This window comes from Harpegnathos saltator, unplaced genomic scaffold, assembly GCF_003227715.2.
Source record: "Harpegnathos saltator strain DR-91 unplaced genomic scaffold, Hsal_v8.6 scaffold283, whole genome shotgun sequence".
NCBI classification, from domain to species: Eukaryota; Metazoa; Arthropoda; class Insecta; order Hymenoptera; family Formicidae; genus Harpegnathos; species Harpegnathos saltator.
The window spans coordinates 514,247-529,655 of NW_020230076.1; the positions used below are offsets into that span (position 1 = coordinate 514,247).

General features: G+C 51.6%; 1 protein-coding gene across 8 annotated transcripts in view; it reads right to left on the bottom strand.

The window, feature by feature from the left end:
* Positions 1–7,665: 7,665 nt before the first annotated feature.
* Positions 7,666–15,409, bottom strand: part of Cad89D (cadherin 89D) — a 31,396-nt gene continuing 23,652 nt past the window's right edge. For 2 of the 8 annotated variants that reach the window (XM_025299531.1, XM_025299532.1), the window contains exons 12-22: positions 14,979–15,282; positions 13,115–14,841; positions 12,482–12,694; positions 12,070–12,158; positions 11,904–11,987; positions 11,728–11,796; positions 11,240–11,443; positions 10,427–10,642; positions 10,063–10,227; positions 9,334–9,677; positions 7,666–8,320 (exon numbers count right to left, since the gene is read on the bottom strand). In XM_025299531.1, coding sequence (XP_025155316.1) covers positions 8,283–8,320; positions 9,334–9,677; positions 10,063–10,227; positions 10,427–10,642; positions 11,240–11,443; positions 11,728–11,796; positions 11,904–11,987; positions 12,070–12,158; positions 12,482–12,694; positions 13,115–14,841; positions 14,979–15,282 — 3,453 coding nt within the window. In that variant the 3' untranslated portion in view covers positions 7,666–8,282. Of the gene's footprint in view, positions 8,331–9,333; positions 9,678–10,046; positions 10,228–10,426; positions 10,643–11,239; positions 11,444–11,727; positions 11,797–11,903; positions 11,988–12,069; positions 12,159–12,481; positions 12,695–13,114; positions 14,842–14,978; positions 15,283–15,409 lie in introns of those variants that run through there. The other 6 variants (XM_025299533.1, XM_025299534.1, XM_011151220.3 and 3 more) reach the window with 6 other exon arrangements.

Below are 15,409 nucleotides of genomic sequence, written 5' to 3' on the forward strand. Positions count from 1 at the left end.
ATCAAGTACAGACAAAATAAATATAAAATTACGGCATTTGACCTAGAAACGCCGAGTTACTCTTACGTTAGACCGAAATGTCACATCAAAGAATTACGTGACAAATGCAAATGTGCAATGAACCAAAATGAAATTACGTATAAAGATATATTATTAATTACACACAGAATACACTTCGTAATTGTTCGTAGGGATCGAATCGCCCGATGTTTACACAACTCTCGGAGATACTTTCGTTTCCATCTGAATGAGTATTATAAAAATTCAGTCGACGTCTAGAGATGACAAACTCGTAACCGCTATTTACTTCGAGCCTTCGCTACAATTACGCGTATTGAAATAAACGTAACGAACAAACGACGCTGCTTATTCACATTTTTTCCTCTGTTTTGAGATGGATTCACGGCTATGGGAAAAAATGTTTCCCTCCCTCTTTTTGAGGTTTTGCCGAGAGAATATCGAAGGAAATGTCCACCGTGTGCGCGGCGAAATATCGCTTTAAAAACGCGGCCACCGATCACCGATGTAAGCTCGAACTTTTACTTGGCCGATTTAATCCTTAAAGTATCGATGAATATTATCATAATACAATGCGCGCGTCCACATATATTTTTTATCTATACATTACTATTTTTCCACAAATGTGCGCGCAAAGCCCATAAACCTAACCTAACCTAGCCTAACCTAACCTTACCTGAGAATCGACTCTGCTCGTTCCGCTCCGGATTCTTTCATACATTCTCCTTCGCAGGAACTATCGCTGCCTGCTCGATGCGATCGCTCTGCTAATTTTGCAAAATCTGAAACACAACGCACATTTCCTAAAACGATTCCTAAACGATAGACGCCACTGTGTCGAGAATACAACGGTTTTTGTCACACCGTATATGTATTTCTCTGTTAAACTAACCGAAACGGAAAGCTGCGATTACCTCTTTAAGATTTTAAATCGCTGCACCGCTCAAGATGATGCATGACACACTAATCATAGACACATACACGACACAGAGACCGCACACGCGAAATAACTCTGTGCAACTGACGTGCGCGCTGAACGATTCCAACAATCGAGAATCACGCGCGACACTTCTCAATCTGTTCGATCTCTCGAAATAACACCTACAGACGCGCTGCTCATCCACATACGTATGCAATTGTTCGCTCGGTCATTTGTCCTTCGGCCAGCGCGACGCTTTCGAGAGGAATGTTTGTGTGCTTGTTTTTATATTCACGTGAGTCTCTCGTAACTTTTTCTTTTCGTATAAATTATCCGCGTATGTATTTCAATCGGCAAGACACATTTGACACAGTGGTAATTCACCTTTCATAACCTCTTGTAGTTTCGTAATCTTACCAGTATTTTATAACCTCACAAATTCGTTTCCGGGCTAACCTAAGACTATCACAGCGACAGATCCCAATTTCTTGAGATAATCGATAAGCGAGCAGTCATTATAGAACATTCTGGTAATCTAACGATTCTGCGAGTCGAAGCTTGCTGTGTTGCGGATCGCTACACGTATCGTCTATTTTTATCGAATATTTCGTAACTGCCAACTTTAACGCCCTAACGATATTTATTTGTATTTTGTACGATCGTGTTATGAGAGAAATTACTTCGCGAATTTGTTTAGCATTCCGTCGGGATTCTCCAGGAACGCGAAATATATCTTGCTCTATTCTGCTCGTTCACTTTCTCTCTCTCTCTCTCTCTCTCTCTCTCTCTCTCTCTCTCTCTCTCTCTCTCTCTCTCTCTCTCTCTCTCTCTCTTTCTCTCTCTCACTCTCTCTCTCACTCTCTCCCACTCTCTCTCTCACTCTCTCCCACTCTCTCTCTCTCTTTCTCTCTCTCTCTCTTTCTCTCTCTCTCTCTTACTCTCTCCCACTCTCTCTCTCTCTCTCTCTCTCTCTCTCTCTCTCTCTCTCTCTCTCTCTCTCTCTCTCTCTCTCTCTCTCTCTCTCTCTCTCTCTCTTTCTCTCTCTCTCTCTTACTCTCTCCCACTCTCTCTCTATTTCTCTCTTTCTCTTCTTCCTACAATTCTATCTCTTTCTATCTTCCTATCCGTTCTCTGCGAGACACAACGTCGTTCGTCTTTGTGTCTCTGTATCTCGTCCGCTCGCTTGATTTCGTTTAAGTTTTTTGTAGAGCGACGCCCACCGTCGTCGTCGTCGTCGTCGTCGTCGTCGTCGTCGTCGTCGTCATCGTCGTCGTCGTCGTCGTCGTCATCGTCGTCGTCATCGTCGTCGTCGTCGTCGTCGTCGTCGTCTTTCGCTGATTACGTAGGATCGCATGACTCCAACGAATTGCTCAAATTTCCGGTTTCTAGAAGCGACGTTACTGCGAGCGACAGCTAAAGCGGCTAATTGAATCGTACTGCCGAGGGCGTTCGGCGAAACGAATCGTCCGAACGAAATTCCCTTTTCTGATCTTACAACTAGTCAGGCCGCCGTTACTCTTTCTCCCGCGCAACCAGTGGTTAAGCGAATTTCGCCGGCCGAAATTCGCAAAGAAAGAAAAAAGAACGATCCTCTCCTCGTTTAACGGCGGCGCGCAGAATTATCGGCGATAACACGATCACATCCCGGCAACTCAATTAGAATCTCGATTAGTCCCTCGTAACCTGCCTCCTCCCGCTCCTCTTCATCTACCCGAGTAGTCTCATCATACTCGGTTCATCCTCTGCCATTATTTACTTATGCATTTGGCCTCTCCTTATCAGTAGGGTGCGAATTTCTCAGCTAACGAGGCCGATTACCATTAAAAGCCAATTATACGTCGACGTCTGTCTCTTGACTAATTTCTGTTTACCCACTCGTCGGTTATCGTTAGACCGTAGTCCTCGACCCGCCGAGTAATCAATGAGAAAAAGTGTCGGTTTTTTGTTTTCAGAACTTCAAGCACGACAGCCGAGGAGCGACTCTGCGAAGGGGGACCTCGCAGGAATTGCAACGAGCAATCCGACTTTCCCGCGTCTCGGCCTTTGAGATTTATCGCCGAAATAAGTATCGTATACTTCCCTTATCCGTTCCATCATATTCCTAATATAAGCATAACAGCGGGACGGGGAGGGAGGGAGAATGAAGTGCGAGGGGAGGTAAGATACCGATGTCTACGATCGCACAATGCGCCATCAACATAGCCGACTGCCATTCTCCCTCGCTTCGTATCGCTCGCTTCGTAACTCTCTCGCCGAAATAGCCGCCTTATATCCCGTTCCTGTTATATTCCCATATCTGCGTTCTTCCTCGCGACCGAGGATTACCTTTCGTGCATCTTGCTCCGCGAGGAGCAAGATTGCGAAGTTGCGGTGGAACGGAGACGATCGAAACAATGAAGGCGCGCGGGGTGAAGCTCGACGCGAAAACTTCGGAGCGGATCATAAATCCCGGGACGTCGTCGTCGTCGTCGTCGTCGTCGTCGTCCTCGTCGTCATCGTGGCCAAGTTCGACTTTGTCGAGCGGGCCGATATAAGGCCCGGTCATCGACCTACCGCAACGTCCGCCAGTTTTGCGAAACGAATGAATCGTCTCGCGCCAACATCTTTGGAACATCTAAATTGGAACGAACGCGGTTGCTCTCCATGGCCGTCCTCTCCGATATCGCGAGACGGGGAATATCTTGCGCTTCCAGTATTTCTTGTTCTCGCGGAAATTTTACGGCACCGATGCGCCACTAAGCAAACTTCGCGATTCGATCCATTAGAATTGCTCAACTGTGGTCGGAAAGAAGTTGAACAAGAATCCGAAAGAAACTCGAGGTCCAATCTCGAAGTTTGAGCCGTTCCGACGTTTACATTCGGATATTTCGACAATTCAAAAATTCGACTAGATTGCGGACGCCGCACAAACGTAACAGCCCGGCGAGAAAGCGATCCCGGAAGTGGCGCGATAGAAAATTACGTCGTTCGCGGTGGTTAAGATCCGGTCTCGAGCGTTTTCGGTTTTGACGAGGAAACGAAGCGAGCAGGGCTGCGCGAGCGCGAATCCTCGGGTCTCTTTGGAGAACGATAATTCTCCGTCACGCCAAACGGAAAGTCGGGGGGAGGGACCCGACTGCGTCGTTTGAATTTATCGCCGGATTGTCGCGGCGGAGCGAGAAACTGAGGGGCCAGGACGATCCGCGGCAATCGGGATTACCGGATCGCAATTATTACGGCTAAACCGCGCGGCGGTTATCTCCGGCCGACCGGTAACCCGATTTGCATCCTTTCGGGACGTCGTTGCTCGGCTGCGAGCGATGTCGGCGTCGAGCGGCAACGCGCGCGCGCGCGCGCGCGATGCTTTCTGTTACGAACGCTTGAGCCAAGTAAGAAACTCTGCGGTATTTTTCCGAATACTTGGACGCAACGGCGCAGAGAGGGCGAGTTATCGGTATCTCTCCCTCTATGCACCCCTTCTTCCTCAGCCTCTCTTTCTCGCTCGCTTCCTCCCGCCTCCCCCTCTCTCGCTCTCGCTCTCGCTCTCGCTCTTTCACTCCCGCCTCTTCCTCTCGCCCCCAATCTACTTTCATCTCCATCGCTATTATCCCGGCGAGAATCTCGAAAGAGAATGTTCAGATCTCGCCGGCGATCTCGCCGACGACGATCTCTTCTCTCGGCACAATGAGACAAGGACGCTCCCTTCGTTAGTATAAACTGCATATAGGTAACTCGCGCTCCTCCCCTGCAGAAGAGGAGCGCGAGTTCTCTTCTTTCTTTTTTCCCCTTTCTTTTTTACTTTGTGTTTTTTTTTTGCTTCGCCGTCGTCGAGGAACGCAGCGCTCGTTCCACGCATCTCCTTCGCCATCAGTGAGAAATTGCACTTTGAAAATCGTTCGCTCCACTCTCTTCTTTACCCCGCCCCGCGTTCTCTCTCGCTCTTTTACCCGTCTCTCCTCGTCCTCCACCCCTTCCTCCACCTCGACCCCGTCCCAAAAGTCCCGTGCGCAATTTTTCCCACCCTCGTACCGTCTTCGCTCGTCTCGCGACTTTATACTACCTATCACCCTGCCGGCGGCGGGGCGGACTTCCGGAACTGCGGGAATTCACGGATTAATCGCCCGTGGCGAAACTACCCGTCCAAAGAATTCCGGGCAATTTTAAACTCGCACCGACATTCTTGACCGGCCGTCCCTGTACTTCCTCCCCTCCTCCTCCTCCTCCTCCCAGCCGCTCTGCCACACGTTCCCGTCGGCGGGGATTGCCCATCGATTCCAGACGACACTCGTCGGGATGTTCCTCTCGGAGGGGCCGAAACACGATGGTCCTTTAATCAGCTAACGTGTAGGTTAAGGGCAAGGTCGTCGTCAGCCGGTGTGACACGCGACCTGTGACCTTCGCGAGCGATATTAGAGCTGAACGCCGTGTGTAACGAGTGATCGAGTTTCGGGTAGGGTGGCTGCTGCGCTGCTACTGCTGCTGCTGCTGCTGCTGCTGCTGCTGCTGGCCGTTGCGCCATGCTGCTTCAACGTGCATCTAATAGCGGCCCTAATGCATACGATTGAATATGCGAATTAGCTCGCCTTGGCGCCCAAAGCACGAGAAACGAGTCCTTCATTTTCTCTCCCGCGTGGATCGATACTTAAGAGTCGCAGCGAGTCCATCGGAGTTTCCATCCGGGAGAGAGCGGACTATTACGGGAGCGCGTTTCCACCTAAGTGCGCCGTATTTATGATGTAGCGTGCTAGAGCGAAGGGCGATATTAATGCTGCGGACGTGCCCGCACGGAAACGTGCTTCTCGCGCCGGCACGGCCGAGTGATGAATCTCGTCACACCGGCCGCGGCGCGGCGCGGCGCGGCGCGGCGCAACGCGGCGGCCGGACAAAATTGTGCGCGGGCTCGTCTTTTCCGGCTCGCTCCCGCGCGCGCCTTTCGTTTCATCTTCGGTCGTGTTTTGCGTTCCACCTAAAAACGGTACCTCCTTTTCGGCGTCCCGGCCGAAATCCTCTTCCCGATGATTCCCATCCCAAAATCCTTCAATATCCTTCATGTATACGATGTATACGATGAGATTCTATCGCGATGAATCTTGATAGGGAGCCCGCTATATCGATACGCAATGATGAATTCCTGACGAAATGTGCGATTCGACATCGAGACGCGCGGGACATCCATTCTCCGGATCGAATTTCGGCCGGCTTCTTTGAATGCTGTCGCACGCAAAGGTAGATAACAGGTCCTCCTTATAAAGCCGCGGCTAAATGAAAGAAAAGCAGAGAAGCGTCGATACGCTCCGGACAAGTGGCTCGCGAGAGGGCAGAGAATCGAAGGACGCGACCTTGCAACCCGTCGGTTGACTGCGAAATCGCGGCGGTTTTCATCAACGAGGCTTCCGCGAGAGACTTACTCGAATACTTGAGTGAAATATTTGATACTTAATCCCACGCCGGCGGCAAGGACACGTCTCTTCGCGCTGCCCTTTGCTCGCTTTTCCCACGGTTATCCACGATTTCCGTGTCCGCGCATGAGACTCGATAACGCTATCGATAACGTCCTCGAGATATCCCTTCAGCCGAGGTCGAGGTCGAAGTAGTCGCGGCCGTCTACGTTAATCGGCGAACCTTTTAAGCCGAGCGCCGGCCTGATCCCATAATCGATGGCGTAATTCGATTCGGCCGGGCTCGATCGAGCGCTTGAAACTTATTTACTGAACGTATTAAGCACCCCAATTCACCCTGGCTGGTCCCGCGATCGGATCCGCTCTGGCTATCGGTGCGCCCTTCTTCGCGGTAGCACGCAGACTAGATAAACATCCAATGCGACGCGAGCGTCGAGTAAGTCGAGTATGCGCTTGGCAAGAGAAAGGACCTTCGTTGCTCCTCGTCTCCTTCGCTCGAAATGTGAATTGTGCAGTTTTGTGTTTTTTTCATATTTTTTCTTCGTATGATCGCAAGTGGTTCCTCGCGCGTGCAGTGAGGTTCAATCCGAAGGAATGACTGATTATTACTTCGATTCACCGCGCGAATCGCCGATGCGCGTGAAAAAGCTAACAATATTTTGATTGCTGAAGAAAGCGTCGTCGCAAGAAAGATCCTTCGTATAGACAGTATCGTTCTTCTCGCGGTGCAAGACAAAGCGGTCGTTTTTGCGTTGCGTCGCTTTAAAAACGCGAACGGCCAGACAATCGTTCATCATCTGCAGTCGATCGTAATAAAAAGGCAATCAGAAGCGAGTCTGCGCTCCGGCTGGCGCGGAGTATTATCAATAATTTACACCGCTGTTCCTCCTCTCCTAATTGCTCCGCTATCTCCCTTTAAAGAGAGAGAGAGAGAGAGAGAGAGAGATTAATAATGTGCCGGCGCGAATTCGATTTATCGTAATTAAAACACCCACGCTGATTTAATCGCGGTAGAGAGATTCCTCGGATGTCGGAGCACTCTCCGAGGAATTGCGGCTTGTCGACGACATCGACGTGTCCCCGAAGGTCACTTTCGGTCTGACACACGAGTGCGCCTTGCGAGTGCATATAGCGGTCAACTTTAATGGATTGAAAACCGCAACTACGCGAAGAACGCGCTTTAATTAAGCCGCGATCGTTCCTTTTTTCTTCAATTTTCCGAAGCTCTTTCTCTCGAGCGGTTGTAATTCGCAGTTTTATTTATGAGAAATCACTCGAGGGATCAGACTTGCGCGTAAGCGCGTAGCCATAATCAGAAAGCAATCTCTGCGAAAATTCCCATGCGTCGTGGAAAAATTTACATATCCTTTATTACCTCTATTCCCCTTATCAACGATTTACAAGACGTTAATCGGCGAGGAACTCGCCAGTGCGGGACATAAAATACACTATGTTACACTTTATTACATTCTACAAACGTCCACACATGTTACATGAAAAGATTAAATAAGGCCGCTAAGGATTACAATCGGGATTATAACCCGCTGGAAAAATCTCTGACTAAACGTATAAACAAAAAACATATATATATATATATATATATATCTGTACACAATCTACAACACGCGGATTATACGGCATATCAAATATCATACATAAACATTTACATCTCACGTTTCAATATTTGCGCGATAAATAATCTTAACGATAGTTACCGGCGCTGTTATCTAATCTATCCCGATTGATTCAGGAAGGAAGATCGAATGTGTTGAAGAGCAGTGTCGTGTATTTACAGAAATGAATGATTCTGCGATTCGACGACGTGCGCGAACACTTTGGCAGGGGGATGACACGACGTAGGAGAGTAATTGTTACGCGCGACTTTGCAAAGGGAGGTTTAAGTTAACGAATGGGAAAATACGTGGTCGACACCTCGGCGTCCCTCTCGGCCGGAGATTCTCCTCCTTCTACAGATCGGTACCATCAGTAGAGCATGTGGCTAGTTCTTGATGTACCTGCAACTCGGTTACCCGTTCAATTTCGTCAATTATACGCCGTTAGGGATGGAATCAAGCTGCGCAAGAAAGGCGAATCCGAAAAATTCGGGAAAGATCCGAGTCTTCGCAGAAGCGTGCTACTCGTGATTTCAATCACGTCGTCTATTCGTCGTTTCAGGAAGCGTACGTCTTTTTAGGGGATGAAAAGTATCTATTGAAAATTTCAGATCTTTTCTGTCAATTTTCGGAATAACGAATCTTTCTTCTCGGTACGCAGGGCGTTTCAAAAAAAAGGTGAGCTATTTATATTCTACTCATCAAGACAAACAAAAGAGTTCACACATCCATAGTACCTAAAATGTTTAGTTAAAAGGTTGATGTCGAGTGAAAATGAAAAAAAATTAATTTCATTGTTTCTATATTTCTGTTTGTTTTAATGAGGAGAATATAACCGTATATAGCTAGCCCACGTTTTTTGAAATACCTTGTATGTGCAAAGGCTGCTCTTTCGCAACTAATAATGAGCGTTGCAAGTGTTGCACTGTTAATCGCTCAAGTACAACGCGATTCAAAGTTTTCGAAATATCACTAATCTGTTATTAAAAAAATTTTAACGAATATGTCGAAGAAAAAAGAATGCGATCAAAAGACACAAAAGATATCGACAACTTGCGACACACTCGATTTCATCCCTTCTCAACGACGACCAGAGATTGAAACCGAAGATTTTTTGCAAGCTCAACGAACCTCGAGTTCCAAATGTTCACCGCAAAGACAAAGAACTCCGTTAATGCGGAGATCTCCTCGTCCGAATTTTCGCTTTGGACGAAAATCTTATTTTTGAAATGCTCCTTTGGGAGAGGGCAGAGAAGGGAGAATGCGCGACGAGAAAGAATTATAAATCGAGCCGCGAGCGATGATCCAAAGTATACAGAATTGGAAAATTCAGCGCGCCGAAATTATACCGGTTTCAATCCCCGTCAGCAACGTTCCTCTACCGTCATCAGCGACATCGACCTACCATGAAGAGTCGACGTGTTCGGCAGGGAGCTGGCTAACGAGATTTCCGTTCCCGGATGCTCGTGTATCACCGTCTCGGTGATATTGTTCTCCGCTTCGGAATGCGCGCGACGGTGCTCCGCTTTCCGCCTCTTCTCGGTACCGCCGCAGCAATGCTGCTCCCGCTGTAACGTCATCTCGTGGGTATAAACCGTTTCGCCGTTCGAGAACGAGTGGAATCGTTGGCGTCGCTTCGCAGCCAGATTCGCCCGTCTCCCGACCACGCTCGAGGTGTCGTGGACCCCTCGCGAGACCTCATTGGCCCTCTCGCGACGCTGAAGAGATTTCAGCGAATCCTCGTAGCCACTAAAATCCGAAGAAGGAAAAGAAAGATTCGAGCGAATCACACAGCGGGAGTGGAGAAATGAGAGAGAGAGAGAGATACGGAATTCAAATTCTATTAAAGCAAAGTCCGTTTGAAATCAACCGCGAAGGTTAGACCGTTAGACCGCCTGAAGCTGAGGCTAGAGGAGCGAGAGTTCTCAGTCGCTCAATCGCTCTGAGAACAACTCTGCATTTTCGTTTGCGCGACGAATTCGAGCGCTCTAAACTGCTTCCGAGAGTAGCACCTGCCGAGTTCAAACCGAGACACCGCGATTCTGTACTTGCGCGGTATATACGCGCGTATATCGCTCTCGCTGGGCAAAGCGCAGTTTGAGCGACGGGAACTTGTACCTGCGGAGTTACTCACTTGCTGCTCTCGCCGCTGGAAGGACTGGACGAGTGACTGCAATGGCAGGACGCGCGCGCCACGATGCCAGAATCCTGACCGCTGGAATGCAAGGATGTCGCAGATGCCTCGAGGCCTTTCAACGTACCCGTCGACCTCACCGCGTGTTTGCCACCCCCGCCCACCCTGAAAATAGCCCGTGGCGATGGCGTCGATGTTGCGAGACACTCAACTATTCCCCGATAGCAAGCGCAGAAATCGATAACGGCTTTTTTCCGGCCAAGCCACGGGAGACGTAACGTCACCGAAACCGCGCCAACTTCCTCTCAGCGCGGTATCGCATCACCCTGATAATAATCGTCGACCAAGACGGGATCGGACTTACGTGTGAAAACGGACGCAGCTGCTGCCGCATGTTCTGCCGTGCTCGCATACGCTTTGCCGCCTGGGCATTTCGGAGCAGAAGGGCTCGGGGTCGTAGTGAAGGCCGTCGACGAAGGTGGGAAAGAGCGGCGGTTTTTGCAGGGTGCCGGCGGGGTCCGTCAATGCAAATCCTACCGGGCCGACGGTCGAGAACATCGCCTTCTCCCGTCGTCTACGACTAACGTATGGAATTCGACACTGCCGTTCAAAGCACGCGCGGTTCGCCACGATGATGCGAGATTAACGTTCCGAGAGAACGACGCCGCGGGGAAGCCAAGCGAAGCGACTCGATTTTTCCCCTCGACTTTTTCGCGTTATTCGCGGTGTGTGTGCTTCCCGTTACTTCTTCCCGCGAAAGATTAGACGACGCCACCGGGAACCAACGTAGCGATGTGTTAATGAGCGTTAATGAATTAATATTTCGTCTTTTTTTGTTTCAGAATGAAGGAGATCGCGTGAGATAGGGGAAGAGAGAGAGAGAGAGAGAGAGAGAGAGAGAGAGAGAGAGAGAGAGAGAGAGAGAGAGAGAGAGAGAGAGAGAGAGAGAGAGAGACAGAGAGAGACAGAGAGAGACAGAGAGAGAGAGAGAGAGACAGAGAGAGACAGAGAAGAAAAGAGACCGAGAGCGAGAGGAAGAGAAAGAGAGAGAGAGAGAGAGAGAGAGAGAGAGAGGCCCTTTCCTGAGATTCATCCAGGGAGTTAGTACGGCAACATGGACGAGCGTTGAGCCGACGTTAGGCGAGGTGGCGAGCGAGCAAAACCGTATTCCGCGTACCGTTTGTTGCGGCGGACGCAGGCGACGCACAGGGCGGTCACGAGGGCGCCGACGAACACGACGCAGCCGAGCACCACGACGCCCACCTCGAGGGTTGACAGCAGGTAACGTTGATTGCCCCTACGCGGAGCGCTGCCGGCGATCTCCAGCACGCGATACTCGTCCAGCTCGCGCTTTATGTCCATCTTTTTGCTGTTGAAAACGCTGAGAGGTCCAGCGTATATGTATGTGTGTGTGTTGTTAGAACATCTTTTTTTACAGTAACTCGGTAATATAATTACGAAAGTTTGTGTGGATAGCGAATCGACTTTAGCTAGAATAATCTCTCCTTGACAAAACGCTCGAGGCAGCGATAGCCCGGAAATGAGGCGTCTCGTGAGCAACATCGCGCTAATTAAAGCAAATTGCCAGTGATGAAACTCTTGCTAAGGAAGGATCAGCTTCCGATTAATCGATAAGAGATTCTCGATGTTAACACGACTCATCACCTGTGCAACGTGTCCATGTCCACCATGACGTTCAGATGAGGGTCGATCGCGTAGAGATAAACATCGGTGCTGAAAAAGGAAAGAGAAAACAATGCCTTGAGCCTGAACTCGGTCGGAGCGGAACGCGCGAGGGTCGGCCGGCCGGCGCCGCGACGCCGCTCGGCGGAATCACTTACGAGGCCGCGTCGATCAGGTTCTTCTCGATATGCGGCTCCAGCTTGCGCACTCTCACGTCCAAGCCGGTGACGTTTTGCAGTGTGCTGAAAAACAACTCGTAAATACGTCGCGTATAGGTCGTCGCGGGTAGATCGCGACGGCGCGTCGACGCGAGGCGAAACTTACACGGTGATGTTGTCGAGCTCCGGCTCGATCTCGATAGGCTTCCGTCCCATCACCATGACAACTTGTTTCTGATCGTCCAACACGTACACCTGCGAATTCAAGGGCGAGATGTGTACCATATGGAGCGGAACAGACTTCCGCTGTCGGATCGCTGTCGAATGAGACGTGGGCGGGAGATGCGGGGGAGGGAAGTAACAGGGGGAGAGAGAGAGAGAGAGAGAGAGAGACAGAGAGAGAAAGAGAGAGAGAGAGAGAGAGAGCGAGGTAGAGCTTCCGTCTTTTGGAACAGCCATTTCCCCGACGGGAAAATTAGACGGAGCGCTATCTCTGAACAGCGAGCAATTAAGATACACCGAGGTATGAGAGAGAGATGGAGGGGAGGGGGGTGGAACACAGCGGACTCGCAACTTACGAAGACGTTGGCGATGCTGCTGCGTCCGTTCTCGGCGCCCTGCCTGTCGGTGGCCTTGACGTCGAAACCGAAGACGCGTCCGGCGTCGCGTCCGAAACTCGCCACGGATCTCACTTGGCCGCTGAGCGGGTCGATGGCGAAACGCGGCGCATCCTCCCGGCCAAGAATCTGGTAGCGTATCTCGCCGTTTACCCCTTCGTCCGGATCCTCGGCCTGCGAGTCGCCAAAGTCGTCGCACGGTGAGATACTGAATCGCACTTCCGACGGCGCAAAGCTCGCAAAGTTTCGTTTCGTTCGCGACTACACTCGACCCTTTCGCCGCACTGCTGGGGTTCTCCCGGTCCATCTGGTGATCGTATGGAATTTCCGCTTCGCAAGCGCGACGCATCGCTCGTGCAATTAATACATTGCCGTTACAGCGCGGCGAACGGAAAGCTGCACGTGCGGTGAAAAAAAGATCAGCCGAGCGGCGAGTACTCTCGGCAAATTAAATCAAGCTCGAAATCAAGAGCGAAGAGGGTCCGAGCGGGGCCACGCGAAAAGACGAGAGCACAGAGCGCGCAAGGAGTAAAAACCAAAATGGATTAAAACCGAGCTCGCTTTGAGCGCGCTCGCGCTTACACGCACACGTACCTCCACTTTGACGACCTCGTAACCGTAATGAGCGCTAGTGGGTATGGCCGCGAGGATGGGCCTGCCTTTGAACTTGAATCTGGGCGCATTGTCGTTCACGTCCTTCACCCTCACGATCACCCTGGCTTCGTTAGGCGCCAGGCCGTTTAATCTGTCGCCGGTCACCGGATAGATCATCACCGGCATGCCACGGCCGATCTTCACCCGGTCGACCCTGACCTTCGCCTCGTAACGCTCCCGAGTCTCCCGGTCGATCTCCGTCGTGAGATAGAGGGATCCGTTCTTGGGGTCGACGGAGAAATGATCCCTGCTGTCGGAACCGTCTGCCACGACGCTGTACCTGATGTGATCGCCGTGATAATCCTCAGCGAGGTCGAGCTGTGCGACCAACAGCGGCACAGTGGTATTCTCGTCGACCTCCACCTCGTAATACCTATGCTGGAAGGTCGGCATCTTGTGCACCTCGTTGTCAGCGTCCTGGCGGCCACCGTTCCCGTCGTCGTCGTCGTCGTCGTCGTCGTCGTCGTCAACATTCAACACCGTCACGAGAACCACCGCCGAGGAGGTGAGACTAACCGGTGAACCGAGGTCGCTCGCGGTGACGATCAGACGGTGACTCCTCTTGGTCTCGTAATCGAGCTTGGCGATGGTTGTGATGACGCCTTCCTTGCTGTCCACCGCAAAGTACTGCTTCTCCGCACGATCCTGGTAGCTCAGGTCAAACAAGATCAGTCCGTTGCCGTTACCGGCAAAGTCGCTGTCGTTCGCGTACACCTTGGCCACCTGCGTGCCGATCGGGCTGTTCTCCAGCACGGAGACCCGGTAGACCGGCAAACGAGTGGCGCCTTCTTCCAGCTCGTCGTAACCGTGGAACATCGGCGCGTTGTCGTTCACGTCCAACACGTTGATCTCGATCTCGACGGAGGAGCTGAGGCTGGGCGAGCCGTGATCGCGAGCTACCACGAGCAGACGGTGAGTTGTGATCCTCTCGCGATCGAGCGTCCCGCTCACTTGTATCACACCCTCGTACGGGTCCACGTTGAACGACCGCGACGCGTTGTTCAGCCCGACGAGACCCGAGTCCTCGTGGCTGGTGATGAGTTCGTAGGTGAGCTCGGCGTTCGCGCCGTAGTCGGCGTCGAGCGCGCGAACCGCGCCGATCGTCCAGTCGTTGTAGACTCCCTCTGCCACGTCGAAGGTGTACCAGGACTTGTCGAAGACCGGCGCGTGGTCATTGACATCCGTCACGTGAATCCTGACGGTAATGTTATCGGACAAGCCGCCAGGGTCCTTCGCCAGGACGAACAGCCGGACGTCCTTCTCCGGCGGCAGGCTGCGAGCGACCGATATCTCGGCCGTGCGCGGGTCGAGGTGGAAGTAACGGCGGCTGCTCGCGTCGTAACGCCGCGATCGCACGCCGCTGCCGGAAGTCGTCTCGTTGCCGAGACTGTACGTTATCGCCGCGTTCGCACCCTCGTCCTTGTCGTCCGCCAGCAGACGAATTATCGGCGCGCCGATCGTCGTGTTCTCCGGCACCAACAGCAACGGCGAGCGGCGCCCGCCGCCGGTCTCGACGCTCCCGTCTTCCGTCGCCTCGTCCTTGACATCCGGCTCCTGCGACACCCGCACACCCTGGTCCGGCAGCACGACCATTCGTATGAACTTGGGCGCGTTGTCGTTCACATCCAACACTGTGATCCTCAACGTGCTCTCCGACGTCAAGCCGCCTGTGACAGACAGATACGAGCGCTCGCGAGTCTGAATTTTTTCACGAAAAAAAACGAAAAAAAAAGAAAGAGTCTCGCGCGGGTAAGCCGCGACATTTGCGGAGTGAAAAGTTCTTAGCGGAAAACCAGCTACGTACCAGTGTCGGTGGCGGTAACTTGGAATTCGTAGTTGGCTCTTGACTCACGGTCCAGGATGTTGTCGTCGGTGGCCACAAAGTACACGCGGCCTGTTATCGGGTCGATCCGGAACAAACCGTTGCCCTCACCGCGCAAAGCAAAGATGAAATTTTGATTCGCACCCTCGTCCTTGTCGCTCGCTACAATCGGACTTGACAGGGTGACTTCCGTCCCGGCGGGGCTGTTCTCCATGATCCGGCCGTCGTAAGCGGACAGCGTGAACTCCGGCGCGTGATCGTTCTCGTCGTCGACGACGATTCGTACCTGCGCGTACCGACGCGAACGAATGTTTGTTACCGTGATTTTTTCTTTTTCTTTTTTTTTCTTTTTTTTTCTTTTGGGAGACCTGTGTCTCGGTAGCAATACAATTTTTATATCGTGCGGAGGAGCG